Source organism: Narcine bancroftii, chromosome 4, assembly GCF_036971445.1.
Source record: "Narcine bancroftii isolate sNarBan1 chromosome 4, sNarBan1.hap1, whole genome shotgun sequence".
In the NCBI taxonomy this organism is placed as follows: Eukaryota; Metazoa; Chordata; class Chondrichthyes; order Torpediniformes; family Narcinidae; genus Narcine; species Narcine bancroftii.
This window is the reverse complement of record NC_091472.1, coordinates 131,555,977-131,575,821: the sequence shown is the minus strand read 5'-3', so window position 1 is coordinate 131,575,821 and position 19,845 is coordinate 131,555,977. Positions and strand designations below refer to the sequence as shown.

Here is a 19,845-nt window from a genome sequence, read left to right as displayed (position 1 = left end):
CTTCGGAAAGGTGAGGAAACAGATTTTCCCACAGCACTCCAGTGATCGTAACATGTTTGACCCCACTTCCATGCCGTACCCTGAGCTTCACTCTGAGACACACAAGGTTGTTAAAGTCCAACTCCCTCAACTTTTGGGTTGAAAATTCATCGTGTCACTTTACCATCTGTTGTTCATTGCACCTTATTTTACTTTGTTCACAGTGATCATTGCATTCAACTCCACTCGTTGTGAGCACAGAGTGAAAGAGATTGAATGACTATTCAGTTCGTTTCTCAATAAAGCCCACTTTTAAACTTGGCAGAAGTTCAATCCCTGGATTTTGCTGATTTAGGAAATAATTGCAAATAACAACTATTGGATTTCCAAAAAGCCCTTTTTAAAAAAAATAATAGTGTCTTGAAGCAGCACTGCCGTATGAACAGCACAATGATAATGTTTGTCATCACACATGCACTGAGATTCCTACCTGCAGCAGCCACACAGCAAATGAAAACTATAATAGCAAATTAATTCAATTAAATTAAAAGATAATAAATACTTAAGGTAGTTAATAAATATTCACAGTAATTGGAGTGCAAAGAAAAGTGATGCAATAGTCAGACCATCCTTTTGTGGGGGAGGTTCAAAGATTGTGTTTGGTTGTAATATCTCACAGTGGAACAGTCACCAGCAAACATTGTTCTCTCTCATGAAATCCAGGCATTTGGACAAAGTATGCAAGGCCCAGCATTGCCAATGGCAGAGTCCCCGGTGCCATTGGTCCCTCGTGCAGCCTTATCAAAGAACCAATAAGGCTCATTCAGAACTAAAAGTGACCAAATATATTCTGTTTTCTACTCATCCAGAAAAAAGCAATAACACTTCCTTTAATCAGATACCACTTTTATGTTGCGTCATTTGAAGCAAGCAGATGGATGTTATTTTTTTTGTCACATAATGCAATTCAACTCCTTGCTCCAGAGGGCAGAGGAAGTGAAGGAAATTCCATTCTTAATATCTTTTTAAAATTATCCAAAAGAAGGAATAAAACAGTAACACGCCTTTGATGTCATCTTCGGAGCTCCTATTCCATAACCAGTTAGCTCATGTACTAAGAGACAACAAAAAGATGGGCAGTAAAACACGGGATTCTGTTGACACCGTGATGAAGTGAAAAAACACACAAATGCTGGAGAAACTCAGCAGTGCCTTTATGTGAAGATGCATCACCAACATTTCCGCTTGAGCCTTTCATCAAGAATGTGGGGGAACACGAGAGATGTCCAAACAGAATTGATGAAGGGCTCAAGCCCAAAACGTCGGTGATGTATCTTTCTTTACCTTTGCACTGTTTGACCTGCTGAGTTGCTCCAGCATTTGTGTGTGGTTTTTTTTCCACTAAGAGATGAGCAGTCACTCCCTATTAAGGCAAGTTCCCCACTCCCATTTATTTCAATATTTGATCAGAACAGAAACTCAAATATTAGGTTTCAAAACAACTTGAATGACAAAGGTGTATACAGCACAAAAAAAAACACATCAAAATCTGGCTCAGGCCCCAAGTGTTGAATGCCTATTGCTTTCCATGGATGCGGCAAGACCTGTTGAGTTCCTCCCGCAGTTTTTTTGTGCAAAGTTCCAGTTTTACAGCACCTTCAGACTTCTTCTTTAACCTCGAAAGCTGAAGGGACCCTTGACATCCCATGCCCTTCGTGTCAACATGCAGTCGGAGGAAATGTGACTCATGGAAGGAGTTATGTTATTGATGGTCCACCAGTGGCCACATTCACCCAAGTAATCAATTTGAGGAAATCAGTGAATTAAATCTTACTTTAAAATCTTTCTTTTGAAAGGTAGCTTCAGTAATTACAGATGGAATAAATATCAAAATACATTACATCATATCAAATAGTAGTAGGACAATGGGACTCCGGACGTAGCCGAAGACATTATCCTTGCATTTAGGTGGGCCACAGCCCTGGATTGTCCTGGATGCCTTTGGGAATGTTTCAACAAACATTTCAGGGATGCAGCATGTCTGGCTGATGGCCTACAACATTTCTAATGGACAACAATGTCTCTGCTTCACAGTTGGCTTTGGAAGGCCCAATGGATGAGGTCACGTCCATGAATGTTCTGATGGGTAGTCTTTGTTTTGGGAGAAGGGTGGTGGGGGGGGGGGGGGGGGGGGGGGGAGTTCCATGTTGATGAAACATCCAGTCAGTGTTGACAGTATCATCACTATACATTGCCCTCAGCTGGTATTTGAACCTTCATTCAGAACCTGCCCAAGTGCAGACTAGATCCGAATGTTGTTCCACTGGCAAAACAAAGTGAATGTTACTATCAGCCTGAATTATCCTTAATTCCTAGGCAATAAGTGGAAAGAACATGCTGAATAGAGATATAGATTCGACGGCCTTGGATGCAACAAGGGTGTGGCAACAGAGTCAATTTTCTTCGAGGCAGTGACTGAGATCAGCCGCGGCAGCAGGGCCCCTGTCATACTACACCACCGTGAAGCATCAGGAATGTTACTTGGAGGGGGGGTCTGGAGCAGGTGGAAGAATAGAACTTCAACCCAGGACAAAACATTATCCTGTACCTTAAAAGAAAATGGAAACAGGTGTGAAACGTCACGAGGAAACGCCAAATCCTGCTACCCAAATTGGTGGCTCCTCAAACTAAATGGAAAGATGGCAGGATTGAACTGATCAGCATTTCTGAATTAACCGGAATTTTTCAGTGATCGGAGGCAAAGAAGAAAACAATCTACTGGAGGAACTCAGTAAGTCAATGAAGGCTTAATGATGGCCTCAACCTGCGAGGTCTGCAATCCCATTGGCACTGCCGGACCCAGCAAGTCCCTCCAACAGATAGTTTTATTTTGCCTCAGATCCCATTCTCTATAGTCTTTTGTGCCTCCTCTATCACTGATCTACTGCACATTTAAACGTCTGATCTTTATTCAACTCCACTGACACCAGCACCACACACCCCGGGAGGAAATACGCACCGTGCTTTTTGTCGCGCGCTCACGCGCCGATGCCACGCTGAACACCTCGAACTGCTTTACGTTTCTTTCAGCCCATGCGCACGCCAACTGCCCAGCTACAGACTACAAGTAACAAGTTTGCTTTATCGCAACATTGTGTCAGCTGTCCTCGTGGAGAACGGCATCTAAAAAACACAAAGAGGGCAGTCAGACGTGTCATCAGAGCTGTACTCCTACATCCACTCATCAAAACCCTCCCCCCCTCAAAAAAATCAGCTCATTCTTCACAAAACCACTCACAATTAAACAGGGAGCTGCCACAACAGATACAACACAAGCCTCACTTCTTTGCACTTGGTCTCCTCATCACTTTGTTTTCCTTCAGGAGATGCTTTGAGTGTTAGCTGTCAACTTGAACTCTGCCCTGATGTCCATTTAACAAGCATGGGCAATGATGCTTATCAAACTATTCTACTACCGCAGGCTACCTCAATCAATCCTAAACTTGACTTAATGCTGCATCCACACCTAAAAACATTACCAAATAGAAGTCAACTTACTAGATGATTGGATCAGAGCTCAGGATTCTGTGAGAGTACTGAACCTTATGCTGATGACAAATACAATACAAGGCAGGAAATAAACTTCAATCTTTCCTTTTCAATTCTTTGTTGTCCAAATGCACGAGCCTAGAGTTCTTTTAGATGGCATACGTGAGCTACACAACTTATTTTCAGCCTTCATATTGTCTCCTTCCCCCTCCAACCTCCTATCCACACTTCAGTCCCCACAGCAGCCCAGCCAAACTAATTCCTTCCAACACATCTACACGATGCCTCCAGCTGCATTTGTCAATTCCTTCACCTGTGCTCTCACACTTTATAGATGCCGCACTATTGTCAACAACCCCCATGTGTTCACCTCTCGATGGCTCACCCCAAGCTTCTTCAGCCAAAATCCCCTCAGCCCTTGCACCTGCACCAATGAGCTTTCCAATTGGTGCCAATAACTTCTGTGCCCGCATTCTGAGCTCCCTTGCCGCTTGTACCCACATCATTAGTTCTTTTATCAGTAGACACCTCACCCCTCCAAATCAACAAGCCTGGTCCATGCACTCTCAATTCCTTCCCCTCTACCCACCTCTAGTTCTTTCAGCCAAAGCATCCCTCATTTTACTCCATCACCACAAATAACCTCAACCTTAGTAGCCACACCATGTTTCCTTGTTGCTGGTGTCTTCACCCATTCCTTAGTTCGCATGCCCAAATTCCTTCGTCTCTCATCCCCCTCACCTCCCTGCTCCTTTATCTCACTTAATCCTTACTTGCACCCTTTGTCCCCTCACTCTTCATGCTATCCTTTCATCTCCTCTACATACACCCTATTGCTCTCCCTCTGCATCTTCACTCCTCATCCCCAGTATCTTCACTCCTTGTACACTTACACCACCATTGCTCTCATTCTTTCTCCTTATCCCTATTTACCTTATCAGTCTCGTGTGTTTCCAAGTTATGATGGTCGAAGGAAACTTCCAAACAAATGTTTCCTTGACACAGCTACCCTTGTCCTTGGTGGTGGGGGTTACAGGCTGGGAGAAGCTGTCACATCAGCCCAAACAAGTAACCGAATATCTCCATCCCTAATGCCGACACATCAAACATACAAGTTTTTTTTTTAAATAGCTACCAAGCATGGTGATTGAAAAGTAATTTAGTTGAGGAAAAGCAATAGCTTCATTGTGACATTAGGGACTGTGCCAGGAAATCTACAGTGCAACACAAGGACACCAGCTTACATGCTGAATGACAATTAGAACACTAATGCATGATGGCATCAGTGGCTTTGAGAAAGGACTCTCATCCAGAACACTGTGGCTCTCTCAAGAAAGTTACAGAAAAGAACAGTTTCAACAATTCGTTAAATGACAAAATTGGAACTGGAAAGTTAAACTTCAGCTCCATTCTAAAGACACCAACAATTGTCAGGTAACACACTGGATACCAGAAGCATCTTATCCAATAATTCACTTCACGGGCAGTAACAGGTCAGGGACTATTTCTCTGATCTACACATTGCACTTAGTATACCCATTGTGCATATATAGGTTACGTTGTATGGATCCATACAAAATAGTGTTCATGTGCATATGCACATTCACACCAACTATTGCACACACCTACGCGATTTGTGCATTACCCTGATGCTAACATCATGAGTTCATTTAAATAATACACATACAACCCACAAGAATCCATTTTTCTTTTATTTATTCAACGCAGAATCCAGGTTTTGCTAGCAGGCCCAGCATTAATTGCCCTCGAGAAGATTGTGATGAACCACCTTCTTGACAATAGCTTTCCTTCTTGTAAAAGTCTTCCCACAATGCTGTTGGGGAGAGAATTCCAGGATTTAAAAACCAACAATGATGAAGGAAGAGTGAAATTTTGCTGGTAAGGACGGCATGGAACTTGAAGAGGTGATGTTCCTCAATGCCTACTGCTCTTGTCTTTCTCCATAGTGGAGGTTGTGGATGTCGGAGAATGTTGTTGGGAGTCCAGGCAGTTTAACTAGAGCTAACTGGTATGCACTGCAATCTGTGTGGTTGAGAGATGGAAAGAATTAACGTTTAGGATGGTGGATGCAAATCGAGTGGCTGCATTGTCCTAGATAGTGTAAAGTTTCTTGTGTGTTGAGTAAACTCCATACATCTAGATCAATGGAGAACATTCGATCCAAACTTGTGGTTTGTTGATGATGGAAAGACTTTGGGATGTCAGCAGATAAGTCAGACATCATAGCATGGCCCACCCACTGGTGTGACAGGGAACAGAGTGCACAGTGCCATCAATCAGAGGCTAGGTGCTGGGATCACAGGCCACAGGTAATCTTTAGCTGGCACTCCAAGGTTCTCCAGAGTGTAATGTGACATAATTCTGAAGCTAGGTGCTGGGATCACAACCTGCAGGCAACCTTGTGAGACCTCCCAGGAGGTCCAGAGGACCAGCAATATTTGAAACTGGGAACTTGAATCCTTTGATACACATCACCAGAAGTGTTGACTGACCATTTCCTCCTTGATTGCTGCCTGAGCAGTTGAGTCCCTCCAACATCTTACTGTAAACTTAATTTGAAGCAAAAGTCTGATATCAAAGCAACTATGGAATTTTTTTCAAATCTCACAGTGAGACTGGCCATTCATGAATGGCAAATCCTAAACTCATAGCTAAATGGTTCAACTGACTTTCAGTTACCACATTTTAAGAATTCTTTTGTAAACATGTGACCTCTTCGAGCAGCAAAGACCCACCCAGATATCTGTGTCCCTACAATTCCAGTCAGTTTAATGCCTTAACGTTAATAGCTCCATTTTGTCTGACTATTTAGCGGCCACCTTGAGCCCTGGAACTCCCTGCATAAATTTTTCCATTAAAATTCTCCTTACCAGGTGCATTGTCCAAACCTCCCCAATCTCCTTTGGTTTCAAATTTTGAGCATAATTGCTTCTGCAAACTGCCTTTTTGATTTAAAAAAAATGTTAAGCACGCCACATACATGGACATTATTTGTGCTATTAGCTACTTGGCTGGAAGATGGAAGGGCTCCTGACCCCATCATAGGGAGACTCCGTACTTTTCAGCTGAGTTAACTGGGATGCACCAAGGGAACAAACTGGGAAAGAAAATGTTCACACACACAGAACAAAAATTGCAGGAATTCAAATTGTAAGGTTATCCCAGCTTTTCCTATCCAAAAAGCAGGAGGAAGGGAAAGGTGCAAACAACCAAGAGAAATAAATGAGCCTTTTAAAAACTGGATATACATATTCCTGTACAGCAAGCACATCCAAGTGTGAAATCTAATTCCCATTCCTGCCCAACATCAAAATAATTAAATTGCGAAGCAACACTACATTACTCAATTTTATCTTTCAATCCATTTCATTATAATCTTTACCGATTAGCATGTCACAATCAGTGAAATTGAGCATGTCCGATTTGGGTCCCTTTGTTGGTTATCCTACTGTACTCAAATTTAATACCTATCTTCATCTTCCTGCTAAAAAGCGATGCAACTTCCTACCACCGACACCCACCGACGCCCACCGACGCCCACGCACGCACATTTTAAACTACATCTGCACCACCTGCACATGGCATCACAGGAACTTCAGAAGAAATATCAAACTCCAAGGATTTCAAACGCAACCAGAAATTCTTCCAACAGAAACCACAAGCAATAACTTGACATCAGGATGCCACAATCCATCTTAGTCTGTGATATTATGTACGCGCAGCTTTATTCCTGATACTGCTTCCCTTTTCTCCGCACTGGGAAGTTATTTGAAATTGCAATTTGCCAAGTGGTCACTCCTGAGAATCAGATGTACACTGTACTTAAACACAACTGGGAGATTTTAAGTGACAGGACTAAGTTTGAATACCTGTCACAGCCCCTAGGCTTGTCCCCTTCACCCACTGGAGGACTCTGACAAACTGCTGCTTAATTGCAGTCTGAGCTCCATCAAATGAGCACAGCATGAGACCTATATACAGAGGACCACTCACTATAGCTGGTCATGCATAAACCTCTTCCCCCGCCCCCCCCCCCCTCCTTTTCACTCTCTCTTTCTCTCTTCCCCCCACCCCCCCCCACCCCCCCCCCCCCCCGAATATGCAATCCATTCCGTTTCCCTGAAAGGCAACAAAATAGTAATGTACCTTGTACTTAAACAATCAATGAGTCAAGAATTGGCTTTTGCATTTTACTTTGGAGGTTGAGATATTTAAACAAGTAAACCAGTTGTTCCATCTGCATTTTCTGAACTGATCAGATCCTGACTGCCTGCAGAAACTGGTCTTTCTACTTGGCTGCCCCTGAATGAGGCCCTGTGCTCCCTACCCTGTCTTTTCTATCTCAGGCAAAGTGACCCTGAATGAGAAGATATAACACAGGGTCAAATGTGGTGGAAGAGCAGCAGGGGAAAAAAAAACTCCTTTCTTACCCCCTCTTTAAATTGCACAATACTTCAAACAGCCAACATGCCTGTGGAGTTTAGCTGTTTAAGAGACTGTTGCATCTCCTTCTGCCTGTGGGCAAATGCAATCATCACTAGCTGCTTTCAGGTAGAGTAGCTGGGAGAATGTGGCTCCAGAGCCAGCTGCGGAGGTGGACAAAGTGATATTCAGGTGGGAGTGCTGAAGGCCCTGTTCTGGCACCTGAGAGGACCGCAGCAGGAAGAGGCGCCGCGGAGCAAACATCGGCTCCTGTCGACTGTGGCTGTAGTCCCACCCACTTTCAGGTGCCATGGGGGAGCGCTTGGAAGCGGGGAATGCACCTACCCGAGAAGGGTTGGGCAAGTACTCCTCAGGTCAGGGTTCTCCACTTTCAGGTGGCCTCCCAACAGCCGCATTCGGGTATTTTAGGTGGCTTTACGTTGGGGTATCCTGGCCACCTGAAAGTTCACACAGGGAAAGGGTCTTTGTTCAAAGACTTCCTTAGATTATCAATTGACACCCTCACTTCACCCCCAATCCCATGTCTGGAAATTTGGAGTGGATGGAAGTTTCATCAAATTGCTTTAGATCTCACCCAATCCAAATTTTTTTTTCTCTCTTTCCCCAATATGTTCATAATCAAAATAAAGGATTTGAAGAAATCAAATATAAAACTCCTGGAGCCATAGAAATTTATCCTGTGTTTTACAGGTTCAATATGCAATGTAGCACTGAACTGCAACTGAAATTTTGTTTGACAGACTACAAGGTCTTCAGAAGGTATGAAATTTCAATGTGATGTTCAATACTCACAAGGAAGAACATTGCCCATTCAATTGCATACAATGGAAGATGAATTTCTATCCTGATCTGGCTTAATTCCATATAATTTTTGTCATGTGCCATAGAAATAGATTCCTGAAGACCCCAAGTAATCTTGCACAATACACAAAAGTGCTGGAAAAACTCAGCAGATCACGCAGCGTCCATAGAAAATAAAAGGAGATTGACATTTCAGGCCCAAGCCCTTCATACTTCCGATGGAATGCCGTGTGACCTGAATTTCTCCAGCACTTTAGGTATTGCACTTGAACTCAGCATCTACAGATCTTCCTGTTTTACTCCAAAGTAACCTGGAAGGGTGGTAAACCTTTTCCATGCCCTGCTTCCAGTTCTGTAGGATAGAATCAAGGCTGACTTGGTCTAGGAGGCTTCTATTGTTATTGATGGCTTAGCTGCTTTCTTTATATTCTTTCGTTCCCCCTCCTTTCCCCACGATCATTCAAAGCAACATCAAGATAGGATTGAATCACATATAACCCCACCCAGCCCAATTCAGACACCCATGATTGGTAGTTTTAAATGGACAATTTATAACCAGGAAATTCTATGGAGGAGAGTTTCAGAGTTCTACAAACATTTGAATGCTTCAACTTAGAGAATAGATAGAGTAGATGTAAATAGACTCTTTCCCTTGAGGGCAGGGGAGGTTGGAACAAGAGGGCATAAGTTAAGGGTAAAGGGGCAAAACTTTAGGTGAAATATTAAAGGATGCTTTTTCACTCAGAGAGTGGTGGCAGAATGGAATGATTTTCCAAAAGAGATAGTTGCGGCAGGGTCCCTTCTGTAATTTAAGAGAAGGTTGGTTGTGTACATGGATGTGAGGGGTTGGAGGGTTATCGGCGGAGAGTAGGAGGGGGAAGCTAGTGGAGTTGTTCAAGTGAACCGGCGTGGACTTGAAGGGCCGACGTGGCCTGTTTCCACGCTGTAAACAGTTATATGGTAGTTATAATATATCCTCTGTCTAGATCCCTTACAATGAAGGAGCCAGGTCATGGCAAAATAATGTAATAGTGACTTCCTCAATACTAAGGCAACTTTTTAAAAAAAAAAATTACAGGTTTCAACATTTGTTGAGATCTGGGCTCCATGGTCAACAGCAGAAAATGTTTGGAGAGCAACAGAGTGGAGAAGGAGCTAAGTGAATGTCATCCACTTGCTGCATTCGAGCTGTACAGAGTAGTGTAACATCACACAGACAGACAGTCCCTCAGAGTTTGATGGCTTCAACCAAATGTGCAGAATGCATTCTCCTCATTATACCCAGAGTTTTCAATCCTGGGCAATATCCAAAGCTTCTTCTGGAAGCTATATCCTTGCAGAAATTGGCTGAGGAGGGGATTGAGATGGGTGTGAACATTTCCAAATTCAAACCTCCTCCAACATTTACCAACATGTAAAGAATTCCCGCTCGACATGCACAGATCACTCAGCATCTTTAGCAGAGGAAGGGGCACAGTTTATAATCTTTAAAATATAGATGAAATTCCTAACTTGCTCTCACATATTTACTGTCAAAGCATGTGACAAGTGCCTCCTGCTAAAATTAATTTTCAACACCACGCCACGCATTATTCCTTATGGAATACAGATAAGAAAGTTACATTCTCCCAGGGAACATATTTAATTATTTTACCAAGGAAGGCAGGAATCAACACCATGCACAAGTTATCAAATTTAGAAACACCTTTCAAACTGAGCTTAAAAATAGTAAGAGTTCTCAAACCTCCACACAAACAAAGAAAGCTCAGTGAAGGTCCTGATAATCAGAAAGATGTCGGAAATGAGCAGTTCAACGCACTAAGCATGTGATACCAGTTGTCAAATATCAAAAAGGACATTCAATACTCTTGTGGACACACTAAGCAAGTATACTGGCTGTAAACCTTTAAAAGAATCATTCCATCAGCGAGCCTGACACATCAAATACAGGATGACAAAATATGCCAGAATACGTTCAGGCATAATTTGTCAAATATACAATGTAATGTGGTTTTAACACAGATTTTAAAAAGTTAAGTGAGATTTAAGTGAGATAGAGCGGGGGGGGGGGGGGGTGGGGGTAGGGAGACAATCTGAGGTAAACAAAGACAGACACAGGTACACAGGGACTAAGGCAGACACTCACAGGCAAAGACAGGCAAAGAGTTAGCAAACATGGATAAACATACAATAAGACAAACATAGGGAAATAAAGATAGACCAATACCTACCAACTGGGTCATGCAAAGATTGAAGAGGAAGATAGAGGCAGACAAGGACAAAAACAATGGACAGACAGACATAAATAAATAGAAAAGTTAGATGAACAAAATGGTCATGGAGAGATACAGCAGAGAAACAGGGCCTTTGGCCCATTCATCATCAACTACTGATTTTATACTAATCTGACATTTTAATTCACTTTTTTTTATTCTCCCCACATTCTCTTTAACTCCTCCAGGATTCTACCTCTCACCTACAAATTAAGAGTAATTTACAGTGGCCAATTAATCTACCCACACTCATGTCTTCGAGATGAGGATAGGTGGTCAGGCAGACAGAAATTTTGATTCAAGTAGTTGATTTTGTGTACATGAAAAAAATGTACCGAAGACAGTGGACAGACATTAGAAGATGTATGAATGAAGGAAGATAAAATGAATAATGACAGATAAGATCAAACAACTACAGTCACTGAGAATTATGCAGAAAGACACAGGCAAACAAACAAATGAAGATAGACCGATTCAAACTGAAGGACAGGAGAGAAAGACCAACACAAAAGATTCAGGTGTAAATAGATGGCTTAGTAGAGACAGGTAGACAGAAGAAACTAAAGAACACACAAATCTGAGAAAACAGATAGAGAACAATGAACTCAGGCAGGTGGATAGGCATGACTGTACAGGCATATGATTAGCCAATCTTATTCAGAGTTTCATAAAGTTGGAAGAAACTACTATAATTAAATTCAATGTTAAATTTGAACTCGGCACTTAACAACCAAAATCAGAAGAGTTGTTACTATGAACATACTGGTCGTAATTTTGACATACACGCCACCATGGTAATTGTGGTGAGAGAGTTTACTTCAACTGAGGTTCAGACACAGATCGTATTTGTAGCAGTTCAGTTGATAAGATTAAACTTGCTCCAGCAAATAATTTTCTGGAGGCAACTTGCTTTTATTAACTCCAATTATTTTCATTCCTTTCCTGAAAGTGTAAACTCATGGTGGAACAGGGGTGGAGGGAAACTAGGCAGTATAGTTGAGAAACACTACAGATGCTGGAAACTTGAATAAACAAGCTCTGCAGGACATGTAGCATCCGTGGGTAAGAAATGTTCAGTCAATGTTTTGAGGTGGACACTTTATCCAGACCTGAAATGTTGATGACCATTTTTGCTTATGGATGATGCCTGACCCATTGAGTTCCTCCGGCTTCTCACTGTTTGCTGATGTAGTATTGCCTACTTGGATGTGCAAGGCGTCAGTTTCTCTGCAGCAGCTTTTTCCTTGCTCTCTTTACAAATTGATGCAATGTCAATCTCAAACTTCTGTTATAAACCCAAGATAGGGGAAGGCACTCAGGCACCAACCTTACAATGTATTACATGGCTATCAACATCTATAGCTAATTCAAGGGTGAAGCAGAGAGAGTCCACCTCCTCCACAAATTCCCCTGCAGTAGTGTACACACATCCACCTGGCCCAGAATCCAGAATAATACTCGATTTAATTTGTGCCAGTCAGCAACTGGACCACTTACATAAATGCTACATAAAAAACCATCAGATAGGTAATCACCAAAAAAAACCTCATGATCCACGATGAAACTAATAACCTCTGTAAAAGGACTGAATGGATTCAACATCATAATGATGGTGTTTATAAGTAACTGTTCTGGGCCTGACTCTCCTCACTGTGGACTAATAATGTCATAATAGGACCAACAGAGTTAGTAAGGAGACTATCTTCATTCGTCAAAAAATTGACAGTGGGTGTGAGTCTCATAATGGGTCTGAAATTATCTAAAGAATTTGTGTCACTAGTAGGCTTATCAAGCCTAGATCTTTTGTTTAATTGTTATATAACATCAACAGCAAGTCTGGGGCATCCAGGAGGGATTAAATACTATTGACCACAAAGCCTAAGACACTGTGTTCTCCACAGCCACTCAATGTAGTATGCACCAAATTGTTATTCCATTGAAATTAAGGGTGAACAATGGGCAGTGATCCACCATACAGGCAGAGAAGCTGAGAATTAAAAGAATGACAACAATTGTAGCAGGGTTGACTGTGGGACGATACATGCAACTAATATTGGTTACTCAGCAAATACAGATTAAATAAGTCTTCCTTACCAATAACTCCTTTGTCAACAAGCTAGCGAAACCTCTACTAATAGCCTGAATATGCCCAAGATTGTCTGATCCAAGAAGCTAAGCAGGCTCAGGACTGGTCCGTACTTGGAGGGGAGACCACCTGAGAACACCAGGTGCTGTAGATTTCTGTGAGGAGCGCTGGACAAAGTGGCGACTCTCTGTCTGCCTTACAGTAGACAAAGTTAAAGAATTTCATGCATGTTACATTCTAAATGTAGTATTACATGACAATAATGTAACCTTTATCTTTCCTCTAGTCTTCACTGTGGGCACCCAGACTGTCAATGAGATGGAGAACAAAATCCCATATCTTGGAACCATTGTTGAAATGACTGTGTCAGTGGGGTAACATATATCAATTGCCTGATCTTTTACACTCCTGCCCCCAACTAAAAAACATTTCCATCTTTTCTTCAGATGGTTCAAAAACATCAATCCTACACATATTATTTGTCTTTCATATACAAATCAAAGCACAAAGCTTCAGTTTATATTTTTAGGGATATTTGACTGCATTAGAAGAAATAAAGAAGGATTCACTGTTAGCATGAATTATACAGCAGAGCATGCTGGGCTTTCCGTAGGAAGCAAGAATGGTAATGAAGCAAACTGTAGACCTCAACGTCAAGGCACTGAACCTCTAATTCTGTGCAGTTCAGCATTTCCAGAATGAAGTCATCAAACACTCAGCAAGTTTTATAAAGACAAGTTTAACGTCACACACACCATCACCAACTCCCTCCACCACGACTGTCTCTTTCCTCTCTTAAACATTGCTTGATATCCAGCCCACATAAAGCAACAGGTAACCATTTTCAATCATTATATTTTTGAACAAGGGGAGCTTGTTTTTTTTTTAGTGTGCATTGGTTCCAAAATAATTCCAAATAAAGCTCTGATTTAATTGATCTGTAATAAGTGAGCTATTTACAGCAAGAGTAATTAACACCTTCACTGTCGCCTTCCTCAGCTAAGACTGAAACTAAATACCCAGCACAGAAATACTTCCTCACAGAGGTGTCATTATCAGTTCCAAGTCACACATACGGCAGCGCTGCTGAGAATGACATTTAACTTACCACTCCCATTTTAACCTTTGAAAGATCAATGAATTTAAAAGTAAAATTAAAATGACAGTCCCCTTCTCTCAACAATTTTCTACTTTTCCCTAACAGCAAAGTTCTGTGATCATTCCATGATCCACTCTCCAAAAAGGAACTTGATCCCCATTTTCCCAGCAGTGTGCAGTTGGGCTCAGAAGTGTATGAATCATGTGGTCTGGTATCACAGGCATCAGTGCACATAGATATCAAACAGCCAGCCTTTAATCCCAAGTCATTTCTCACACTGACTGCTTTCACTCTTAGACCAAGCACTGAGGAATGTTATCGCAAAACAAAAGAAATCAAATTAAAATATAAAACAATTGTAGATAAGCTTCTTGTTAAAAATTTGAACTGACAGAATGAGAGTTCTGACAAAAAGTAACAAGGAGGAAAATTTATTTAAATAAAATCACAATGCTGGAGAAACTCAGCAGGTCAAACAGTGTATAGTGAAGATAAAAAATACCTAATCAACATTTTGTGCTTGAGCCCTTCATCAAGGTATGAGCAAAATGTAGGCAGGTGACCGAATGACTGAGGGTCAGTGGAAGCAGACCCAATATTTACTTTCAAAGGGGAGATGCATGAATACTTGAAGAAACCAGTACATTGGCATGGAAAGAGTGATGGAGATTCATTAAATAACTTTCAAAAATGGTAATTCTGTTCCAAACAATAACCAAGTATTGAACAGTGCGGAGGTAAACAAGACACAAAAAGTGTGGAAGTGTGTTGATAATATAAAGAAAGATGAGCCTATTTCCTTGTATGAAATGATTCTTCCTTTTTTCCCCCCAATATATTCCCTCCCATGCATCAACAGGATGTGCATTTGACAGGCAGGAGCAGAGACCACCTTGAACTGGATTTCTGATTATATTTAGATTCCAGACAAAATAGTTATAATGCAAAAACATAATTATTAACAACATGGTGAGCACTGTATTGCCACTTCTGTGTATGAATGCAACAATGTGAAACTCCTAGTTACAGCATTTTGTGAAAAACATTAGCATCCCTTCAAGATTTAATTACTTGGTGAAAAAAATTCCACTCTGATCTATGAAGAGTACATTGGATGCTGATCTTTACACAGTTTTAATGCCAAACTGCTTATATGTATAATCAATTAAATGAATTGGCACATTTTATGATAGTAGCATCTTGCTTCAAATACTTAGAAATTCAAACAAAATGAATTTTTTTTTTTTTAAAAAAGGTAAAACTTTCAATCTGAAGTAGGTATGAGCTTTCTAATGTAATATCCAGATTACAACACAGGGAAGGCTTAAATGAGGTGCTCAACCAAGAGCTGAAAGAATCAATTCACCAACACAGCACCTCATACATTTTACACCAGACAGATCCCAGTATATATTTGGGTTTTTTTTCCAGTAAATGACATCCATGATCCCATTCTGCTTGAAGTAAACAAACAATGTAAATAGCAAAACCTTAAAGAGCCATTTTCAGCATCAAGAGATCAAAATTGACGGAATTTAATTACACGAGCTCGGCATTTTTGTTTTTTTTAAAAAATGACTGTCGGTATAAACCAAATTAATTAGAAAACCTAACAGAAAGTCAGACACACTGACACAAATGATCAGCAAAACCTGTATCAAGCCCAGAGTGGCTGGAAACAATTTCAGTAGATGAATAGTCCCTTATTGTACAGAAAATCAAATATCCCCACAGACTGTTTCTTGGGATCTCTTCTGTAGAAGCCGTTCAATAGATGAATAGGTAGTTAATATAAAGCTGAACAGGCACTTATTCCCTTCTCTATTTAATGATTACTTTTGTATGGAGTGAGCTTTACAGATTTCATCCCTGTCTCCCAGTAACAACCTGTTTGTATCATGAATGTAGCCTCCCCTCAAACTGAGTCCAGTATTCTCAAACGTTGGAAGTGTATATTGTTTAATTGCACTGAAGTTTGAGCTGACTGTAATAGCTCTTATTTAGAAATTGGAGCAAGTTATAGTACTCAACTAACGGGATAAATGGATATAAATTCATAGGAGATTGAAAGACTAGTTATCCAGCTAAGGGAGGGAAGGGGATTAATACTTCCAAGTTCTCTTCATTTCAGCTTCCATGCAGAAATGGACAACTTTTGCTGGCCTGACACAATTCCTATCTGCAGTGTTCAAATTCTCAGCGTGAAATGCATATGCATATAAGAAAGCTTTGAGTGAAGGCAAATTGCAGACTTCTGCGAGAAAAGGGGAAAGAGTACTGAGTGGGATCATGAATTTGCGCAAGTTAAGGAATATGGGAGTGTCTGTGTGTGACAGAGATAGAGACATTGGGAGAAACCGTCTCTCTCCCTCTCATGCACACACGCATCAGATGGATCAGAAAGTGCATCAGAAAATATTGCACTATTCAGAATCCGCGGATACCGCCTACGTTTCGGGTCTCCTGACCGAAGCAAGCCTGAATCCTGGGCTCCTCTGCAGGGGCAAAATCCACAGCGCGACTCGAAGGCGGCGACTTTTCTCTCGGCGACTGTCAACAGCGGTCGGGGACAAACAACCCACTGCAGTCCCAGAATTGCCCCCTGCGGGAGCCCAGCACCCACACCAAAAATGTGGGCGCTTTTGTGTTTAAACATATACACACACACACACTGAATTTCCCCGAGTCTTGACCTAACAACTTCACCGCAGATATTGCGAGGTTTCCTCGGATTTTTAAACTATGGATAAAGTTGATTTAAAAGACACAGCGCTCACCTCAGCATAATATCCCCAAGGACAAATATAGCGGAGAACACAAACATTTCATTTAATCACCAGGGGAAAAATATTATATTATTTATACCTACAGAATGGAGGGATATTGTCACATCGAAACATCTAAGTGAATACACAAGTATTAGAATAACCAAGACATTAGTCATGCTTTAATCAGTAATCGTGGTATCTGATAGTCGATCCGTTCCATTAGTCAAAGTGGGAGGGGGGGGGGGGAGAGTTTAACCGAGATATTCTGGGCGATTACTGTGGAGAAGGCTCAGGTTTTTTTTAAATCTCCGCCTGGTTAACAAGTTGAGTATCAGTGTTGCTGGAAGAGATTCCTGTTACATTTTGAACGCCTTCCCCATTCCCCGACCCCCAACACTTACCACCCACCCCCGTGAAATATTTAAAACACATTCGCTATTGGAATCTGCCAATCCAACAAAGGATGGTCTCAAAATCTAAACCACCCGCGGTCTAATTTAATAATTAAAGGCTTTGCACGAACAAAATTCCTTTCTCAGTGTATCTCTTCCTTACCCCTCACTGTTCTCAGTTGTTTCCATTCTCCTCCATTACCACGGCTTAGCCAAGCAGCCCGTTCCCCAGACACTGTCTCGTTCTGAAACAGCTTTTAAGGTGGAAGTCTGGTAGTATTGAAAGGGTTACCCCTCGGAGGACCCCAGGAATGTTTTCAGTTCCAGAAAAAAACAGATGTGTTTCCCATCACTCCATGGCCTGAAATAAAATCCAACTGTGCGGAATGTTACATTAGATATTCTGCGGTGAGCGGTACCTACTTTGACTAACCTAGAACACATTAAGAATATATTTAGAATCTCACACCTGCAACATCGGACTGAATAACACGGACATGGATTCATGTGTCAGTCCAACTATCCCAGTCAGTTCTGCTTTTACAGGGTATTCTAGATCTCTAACCAGGAATGTCACACACTGAACATTAAATCACACCACTATTCATTCTTAATATTACCCACAGGTACACTGCAGCACGTAACAATGTGCTCTAAATTTTCGAATAAGTGAAATCAGATACCGCAGCTAACAACGAGTAAACTAACACCTGACAGGGCTGGCTGAGTTAAAGGCGCCATGTGAATCCAAGTTGCTGAGTGTCATTTATTAATTTTAAACGGCAGAATGATGCATTTCTAGTTTTAGTAAACTGTAGAAAAGGCGACAGTGCCGAAATTATAGTTGCCACAGATCGTCCATCTCAGCACGGGTCACAGCGGGTAAGGCCATTCATTCCAAGGGCACAGGTTACAGATTCCAGACCCACCACAACTCCTAATCAGCAAAACAAACGCTAGAATCCAGACAGGAGCACCTCCAATGAATCCACGTTTTATTTCTGACTGTGCAGAATGCTGACCGTTCCACCAAACCAAAGTCTCCCACCGAAACTGAGGAATGAATACTGAATTGTCTCGACACTTTTTGAACTTGAAAGCATTTTAATACTGCAAGAAGTTGGAAAGGCGGAAGTGCTAACGAGCGAACTGGACAATTGTATCGCAAACAGGTGCGGCCGCGAGCAAGGGCTCACTCCTAAAGCCAGCTGAGTTGTGTCATGTTCTAAAATACTAAGGAACGCGCTTGTTTACTTGTGTGTGAATTTTGACAGAGAGCGAGAATAAATTGTGTGGGTTTTTTTTGCAAGAAAAGATTGTGATTTTGTTTCTGAGAAATGATTTTGTTTCCTGGTTAGAGTACGAGTAAAGTTTAACATGTGGGAATGGTTTGGATTTTGCTTGCAACCTTACTCCGCATTTCTGGCAAAGTTACTCTTGAAGAAAGCGCCATTCAGAAGTACCAGAGTCCTTCAACCCCAGGGCAATTGGAATTAACTTGAAAGGACAATAGCAAAAGCACAATTTCCATCCCTTGGTTACACAGAAATGAACTTTTAAGTCACACTTTTCCATGAACCTTCTTCCAATTAAATTAAAATCTAAAAATATTCCATACAGAAAAATTGACATAACTTCCCCAAGCAAGAGAGAGGGCGCACCCCATCATATTTGCACGATGGGTCTGATTATTTATCGTTTACAAAATATGCCCGGCGAGTTAACTAAACATTTAAGATGTCTGTACCCTTGATGGGAAAGTCTGGAAAAATCAAGGAAGATACAAGAGCAGCACAGAACACGAATGCGGGGGTAGGGGTGAGTGTGTGTAGCTGAAATAGTGTTTGACGTAAATAGCTGCGTGCGAATGAACCTGAGTGTAAATTGACGCAGCTCCAACCGTCTGTATTTATGCATTGGGAGTGTGATTAGATTAAGATTGTAGCTGGGTTAATATTTCTAATTGAGTGTGTAAGGATATCTATAGCTCTGTGTACCTAAATGTGTGATTTAACATGAAAATTTAAACGAGAGAGTTGGAGCAGAATGTCTTCAGATATTATTAGACCCAACAGGAAAGAGTCTTGTAACTGCATGTGCAAATACAAAAGTAATTGAATTGTACATCTGTAAATTTGAGACAAGATTGTTCTGGATGTACATTTCATTCTTTATTGGCATAGGTCTATTTGGGCGAGAGTTTGTGTGGGGAGGGGGCAGTATAAAGCCGCAAAAACCACGCAGACAAAGCATTTCATCAATAGAGATTGTTACAGGTCAATCAGTCCGCATGATGCAGGTTTATTTCAAACTCATTCCTCAGCCAAACCCAAAATGCAGCTGTACAGGAATTCTGCTAACTAGTTATTGATCCTGTTGGCCTTTACTGTTGTGAACACGAAAGGACAGGAAGGACGGCGTGAAACGACATTTA

At 41.4% G+C, this 19,845-nt stretch overlaps 1 protein-coding gene across 6 annotated transcripts in view; it reads right to left on the bottom strand.

The window, feature by feature from the left end:
* The window catches only part of LOC138761167 (transcriptional activator MN1-like), a 151,007-nt gene that overhangs the window by 125,275 nt on the left and 5,887 nt on the right, over nucleotides 1-19,845 (bottom strand). For 2 of the 6 annotated variants that reach the window (XR_011356163.1, XR_011356162.1), the window contains exon 2: nucleotides 2,999-3,162. The exons of 2 other annotated variants lie outside the window; for them this stretch is intronic. Coding sequence is in view for 1 of the 4 variants with exons in the window: in XM_069932877.1 (XP_069788978.1) it covers nucleotides 5,244-5,362 (119 nt within the window). In the remaining 3 variants the exon portion in view is untranslated. Of the gene's footprint in view, nucleotides 1-2,998; nucleotides 3,163-5,219; nucleotides 5,363-17,574; nucleotides 17,817-19,845 lie in introns of those variants that run through there. 2 more of the 6 variants (XR_011356164.1, XM_069932877.1) reach the window with 2 other exon arrangements.